At 34.2% G+C, this 6,808-nt stretch overlaps 1 protein-coding gene across 1 annotated transcript; it reads right to left on the reverse strand.

Moving 5' to 3' along the window:
- Positions 1-3,867: 3,867 nt before the first annotated feature.
- LOC109000566 (uncharacterized protein At1g08160-like) lies at positions 3,868-4,507 on the reverse strand. The gene has a single exon (XM_018977482.2). It carries the CDS (start codon positions 4,505-4,507, stop codon positions 3,869-3,871), a length of 639 nt encoding a protein of 212 aa, XP_018833027.2. The 3' UTR covers position 3,868.
- Between the last annotated feature and the right edge of the window lie 2,301 nt (positions 4,508-6,808).

Raw genomic sequence — 6,808 nt, forward strand, 5'->3', positions numbered from 1 at the left:
TGTTTATGTCCCACTCGGGCTGGGCCGAGTCTATATTGAATGCCCTCCATGTATCAAACCCCCTTGCGCCCCCTCCACGAGCTGCGTAAAAGATAAAAGGCCTTGGGCCTGAGTGAGGAGAAGCCCATGGCCCGGGCTTGAGGAGAGATAGATCTAAGGTAACGAGGCACCAACATTCTTGATGCTGCCCTGCACACGCACATAATGATAGGGCCACACTGTCAAAAGACAAGCACAATCATTGGCAGAGATCACTGTAAGACGACCTTTCCCTGATAGTGTGCGCGATGCGACCCCTTGCCACTGACATAAGCACGCTAGAAGCAGTCACACCCACTAACCCGCCTCGAGGATGTAACCCCTGTCTCTCTCACATGGGATACGAGGGATCACCTCGACTAGTAGTATAAAAGCCAACCTTCAGGTCAAGGCTAAGATAATGTTCTCTTGTTTACTGAAATACTCCGGAAAGAAAGAACAACATTGACTTAGGCATTGGAGGTTACCTGTAACCCCGAGCCACTACCCTAATTGTGTTGCAAGTTGTTGAGCCTTGTACCCAATGTGCAAAACATGTTATCAACAGTGGCACCGTCTTTGAGATCCTTGATTTAAAATAACATGACCTTCATATGCCGGCTACAACGCGTTCACAAACAACACCCTGACAAGAAACTTCATTCAAACATAGAAGGGAGGTTCGCAGAAATGGAGGAGTGCATAAGGAAGATGGCAGAAGAAATGGAGAATCTTTGCTTGGAAAACGAAGCCTTATGGAGAAAGAACAACACTGACTTAGGCATTGGAAGTTTATTGTAACCCCGAGCCACCACCCTACTTGTGTTGAAGGTTGTGGAGCCAAGTAACCGGTGTGCGAAACACGTCGTTAATAGTTGTGATTTCACATTATTTAGGCGGTGTATTTACATACCAACATATAAATAATAAAAGTCTTAACGTTTAATGGATTTGATATTTATTTGGTAGATGTACCACGAAATAGTGGTTAAGGATCAGTTTGGAAAGAAATAATACTCTAGTATCAATTCTAATCTAAGTGGGAGCAACTTTAAAAAGAACTGAGTTGGTGAGCATTTATGAATGTTGGGCCCAAATAGAAGGGGTGAGGTTAAAAAGGCAGATTCTTCATTCCCTCGTTCTGCCATCCTTGTGGGCTTTTAAAAGCATTTAGCATGAGAGGCCCAATCTTCTCATTAGTCTTTCCGTATAACAACATTATATGGTTTAGAGAAATACTCAAAACTTAAAAAGAGATTACGTAAAAATAATCTCACAAATTAATGTATATTGATATGATTTATTATATTGTAAAGTTATTTTTATTATAAAATAATTTTAACATATCACATAAAATCACGTCAATTTTAAAATTATTTTTATGTAATTTTTTTGTGACTCCATCACTCCTCTATTGCTTATAACATTCATAGTTACCTTCTCATTTTTCTGGTCTCTTTAAGTCCCTCGTTTGTTAGCATTCTTGCCATTTGGTTGCAACTTTTTTTGTGTATTCTTCTCTTCTTTCTTTTTTTCTCAACTTATAATTTTAGACAGAACATGATTATCTTCGTTTCACTTGATATGAATAGTATAACTATAAAATAATAGGGACATTTTGGTTATTTCACGTTATCATGTTGATAAGTGAAATGTCTAAAATAATACTCCATATTTTACGCTAAATAAACACTATCCATTTCACTTGATATGGTCTAAATTTGAAGATGTCAAGAGAGGAAGAGATAGATATATGAAGTGAACTTACAATATTAATTTATTTTTATTTATGTTAATTATTTGGACATTATTAAATATTCAATAAACATTATATAATTTTTGTAATGTGTTTATCTCTCTCCTATATAAAACCGATAATAAGAATACAAGCGCTTGTGAATCCGTATGGTGGAAGTGCTGCTTATAAACAACCACTTTGTGGCCCGCATGCGCCGCCCAAGCCATGCGCCATTTTAACATGCCGATCGACGTGTTTTCCATCTTTTGATCACTACAGTACTACACACCTGGTACAGTTGCACCCGTCACCTCCAAATCTATCGGATCTTGGTTTGATTGCCCCTCATGCGTTGGCACCACTGTGTGCTCCTGCATTGAGCTAACATCAATCTGGATTGTCTGGTTCTAGATTTTTCACCATGTTACAGCTTTCTAAGATCTTGGAGAAAGGGACGTGAACATCTTTGCCAACAACTTCGGAATAAAATATTGCAATCCTTACTTCATGGATGCGGATCACAACCTCATTCAACAAATCCACCAGTTAGATTTCAAAATTGCTTTTATAGTGATTCACTCCTTGACTTGTCGAGAAACAATGGCTCGAATTCAATCTATTGGTTTAATGCCCATTTATTTTTATTTGCTCAGTTCGAATTCCTCGTAATTTCTGTAATATTGGAGTATTCTTTTATATGATTTTGATCATGCTAGATTTGATTAGGAAAAAATGAAAGAAAGAGAACGACAAAGAATTACACATGAAGGTTTTAATTTTATTCAAGCATGCCTAATTAGTGACATTGTATTTGTTAGAATATAATTTATATAATTAAGCTTATTAAATATTTAATATAAATGGTAATTAAATATGATATTAAAGTAGAAATTTTGAATTAAAACCCTAGCTAACTCCGATTAAATTCTTTCCATTATCAGCTTAAGCTAGCTTTTGAGAATCAATTAACTTGCATGGGACTCACGGTATATACTTTAGTTACCCAATGACGTATTTACATATATAATCTAATGATCATTACTGTATGGACATGAAATTAATTAAAATCCAATCTCTTTCATGTATATATATATATGTTGATGAAATTCAAACAAGTTCATGAGGCAAAAATGATGGTGATATTGATAACAACAGATTTCGCACGTGTTAGATGCTGTACTACTGAAAATGACGCACGTACGTGTCTAGCGTTGAAACAATATGATACTAAAATATATAAGTAGCATATACGGCATTTTCGATCTTTTTAAGCTACTAAAGAACACATAGACAATACAAAATTAACAAACAGCATGTTAAATTTGTAGCTAGCTAGCTAGTAATTAAGTAGTATACATGAACTTCTTATGCAACGTTATGCTTGGATGTTGAGATGAATTGAGTTGAGTTGTGAATAGTGATATTTTATAGGTCTCATTGAGATGAGTTTAATTTTTTTAGGTTGGACTGAGTTTAACTTTTTAGATTAAAATATATGAAATAAGTTGATATGAGTTTAAATTTTTTATAAGAAGTTGAAAAAGTAGTGAATTCCATAAATAATTAGTAATTTGAGATGAGTTAAGTTTGGTTCAACAACCAAACACAACCTTAAGTTAGCTGCAAAAGGTTTTTGGAAGGGAATTAAGATGCAATGGAATCAAAATTTTGGAATGCAAATAAATATGTACGTAGAACATGAATAATCTCACAATAAGACATCCATGATTAATAAAAAATTAAAAAGAACTTCAAACAAAGATTAATATCATTCTCAATATGCATGACTACGTACATATATACATTGAAAACCAAATTCCTTTTTTTTTTTTTTTTGGGAAAACCAAACTCATTAATAAAAAGTAAATATTAAATTATAGTCCCACAAATCTGAATTGGATTCTCTAGAGTTTTGATGGTCAGAACTTAGTATATATAAGATTCACATTTAAAAAGTAAAGATTCACTGTTTAAAAAATTAACTCGAATAATTATAAATGTTATAAGATTACTTTGTATATTTATCTCTCGAACTGTAAGTTCTAAAATTCGGCGAAGAAATTTAGATCCAAATCGACAGAAAACTCCACAATCGTACCGCGCGAGTAATGCTCAAAGCTCAACGTCGCAATATTTCATATGAAAGTTGTTGGAAGAAGACAAGTGCACAAGATCGAAGACAGGAGAACACCAAATCCTCAAAATACGATCTCGAGACTTCCACGATCCCACCTTAAACCGCACCCTTGTGTCCAGCAGAATAGTTAATTCGACCTGTCCCCCCGATTTATCGAGCCTGAGCTCTCGAGATGTCGACCTCGACAGAGATACGTTCTGAGCAGCGAGCTTCACATCCAACCGAGTCCAATTCCGACGAGGTTGAAAGAAAGAATTGACGACGCTGAAAGCAATGTCGTGATCATCATAACTCGCCCAAACCTCGATGGAGTCATAGTAGAAGGAGACTCTGCGGTTTGGATTATAGGATATTATGGAGAAATCGAAGGTGGCACTGAGGTACTGGTCGTGGGTTAAGTTGAAACTATGGACAGAACCATCTTCGACGGTGAAAACAAGTCGTTTAGGTCTGATTACAAGCCAGGCGATGAGCACAGATATGGCTACCAGTATCAGGAGGGCGAGCAAGACTAGAGCTGTGTAGCGCACCAGCCTTTGGAGAAGGTGGCCGCGGGGGTGTACTCGCTGCTGCGCTGCAGCTTGTGCGGGCTGAGATATTGTTGGATCCGCCATTATCAAAGGTTGGTTTTTTGCGCTAGTTAGCTTTGTTTGATGATCAAGCTATGGCCGGGGCAGCTTGGTGCTATTCATGTGTAATAACACAGAGAATCATGCTTTCGATCGTTTTGTTTCATTGGCATCGAAGGATCTTTCTCTTTTTCTTTTCTTGCATGAAACTCAAGACATCTGAAGGATCAAGTTCTGAGTATCGACCCGTTGCATTTATGATTGCCTTCCCGATGGACTAATTTTGTTATATATATGAAAATTTTATTTATAAGCTTTGGCATGAATTGAATATAAATTGCTTATATGAATAATTTAATTTAAAAGAGATATTTTAAAATTTAAATCTTATCAATTAAATCTTATTATATATAAATTAATGCATGTATGGTCAAGAAGCACGGGTCAAATATTAGTCTTTTTTGTTTGATTCGGTTTTTAAACTCTTTTTTTCTTACTTTCGATACATAACATTAGTGTTTTATTTTTGAGTTTGCTCCTCATCATTTTCACGCATAATATTTATTTTTATTTTTTATTTACTTTTAGTTTTATTCTTTTTAAACTAATTGAATTCTTTTACTCATAACTCATATATACACATTTGATAAAAAAAAATAAGTATTATGTATGAAAATGATGAATAGAATTTTTCTTTTTTTTTTTTGACCCCGGCGTCTTGGCCTCCTCGTATCTTTGACGTAATTAATGCATCGTTTGCTTGGAAAAAGTTCCAATAATAATATTATTATTTTCTTCCAATTACATGCATGAGTGTTGTTTATATATAGGTAGCTAAAATAATGTACAACTTGCCTCTCTGTTATTAGTATATATAGTGTTGATCAAACTATCCATGCATGCATTTAATTCATGTTTTCAGAAGTATTCATGCATGAATTTAGCAGCAGCAGCTAGCGGAATCATCTATATATATATATATATATATATTTATATATATATGGAAAGAGATACATAATAATTGAAAGGTAGAGTACTTTTGAATAGAATCCGTAGAAAATGTACATTAATCTTCCTTCTGATCATCATCTTATCCCATTAATGGGTCAAGAATCAAGGACCCGATTATGTTGGCTTCTTCTCAGTGACCCTACTAAAACCAAGAAGATCATGGGATATTATTAATATAGAACACATGCATTTCCGTATTATAGAAATGTGACTACTAAAACTTCATGAATTACAAACCTTCTGTTTTGTAGATCAGAACTATCGCTAAAGTATGCTTGGGCGCGCTCGACCGCAAGCAAACACTCATTTTTTAATTTACACGTATTTTTTTATATTTTATTTTAATTAATTTCTATTGAAGTTAATTCATGATTTAATATTATGATTGCAATGCATTACTGGTTTACAAAAGTCCAATCGTCCATATATAAATTATGTATGTCCTTTCCAGAGACCATCTTTTAGAAATATAATTTTCCCTTGATGATTCTTGCTTTGCCTCCAAGCCATTCTAAAACCATGCATGCATATTGCAGCCACCACTTAAAGCTTGCAGCTTTATGATCTTTTCCCTCTCAATTGAGTATCTGAAGAACATGCATGCCGATAGATCATCAATTGCAGTTTATATATATTTGGCTTGATCAGCTCGATCCAATTCTTATGCCATTAAGGCTGCATCTAGATATTGAGCTAAGATCAGGTCTTTATAAATAGTAGTGAGTAATTGAGTAGTGGAATGAATTATGTAGAACTCATCTAAACAGAGTTTAAAATATGTTTAGATATTAAGATAAATTTAGTACTTTTTATAAGAAATTGAAATAGGTTGTGGGTTCCACATGTAAAGATATGTTAAGTTGAAAAATATTGTAGGTCTCATGTGTAAAGAGGTTTTTAGTTGAGATGAATTTAATAATTTTAGAGTTGGATATTTAAATGTTTGACCTAACTTAAAATTAGGCTGAACTTAGTTGAGTCTTGCAACTAAACGCAGCCTAATTCATTTATAAATTCATTTTATAATTTTTTTCAGTGCTAGTTCTCCCAAAACCTTCCTAAATCCTTGGTAAGAAAAGACCCAAACATCTTTAAGGATCTCAAAGCCTCCTAGCTAGGTACTGTTCAAGGATTTCATGCCACCAAAAATTGTCATGCCGATCGATATAAATATATATATATATATATATATATATATATAGATAGATTTCACTAGTTAATAAGCATATTGTTAGATGATGGAAGCGCGCTGTTTACTCATAACTTACATGACACAATATCACTTAAAATTTGCAAAGCAAAGCTGTAAAGGCTTGACGTTATAATGAAATCAGG

The sequence above is a fragment of the Juglans regia genome, chromosome 14 (genome assembly GCF_001411555.2).
Source record: "Juglans regia cultivar Chandler chromosome 14, Walnut 2.0, whole genome shotgun sequence".
NCBI classification, from domain to species: Eukaryota; Viridiplantae; Streptophyta; class Magnoliopsida; order Fagales; family Juglandaceae; genus Juglans; species Juglans regia.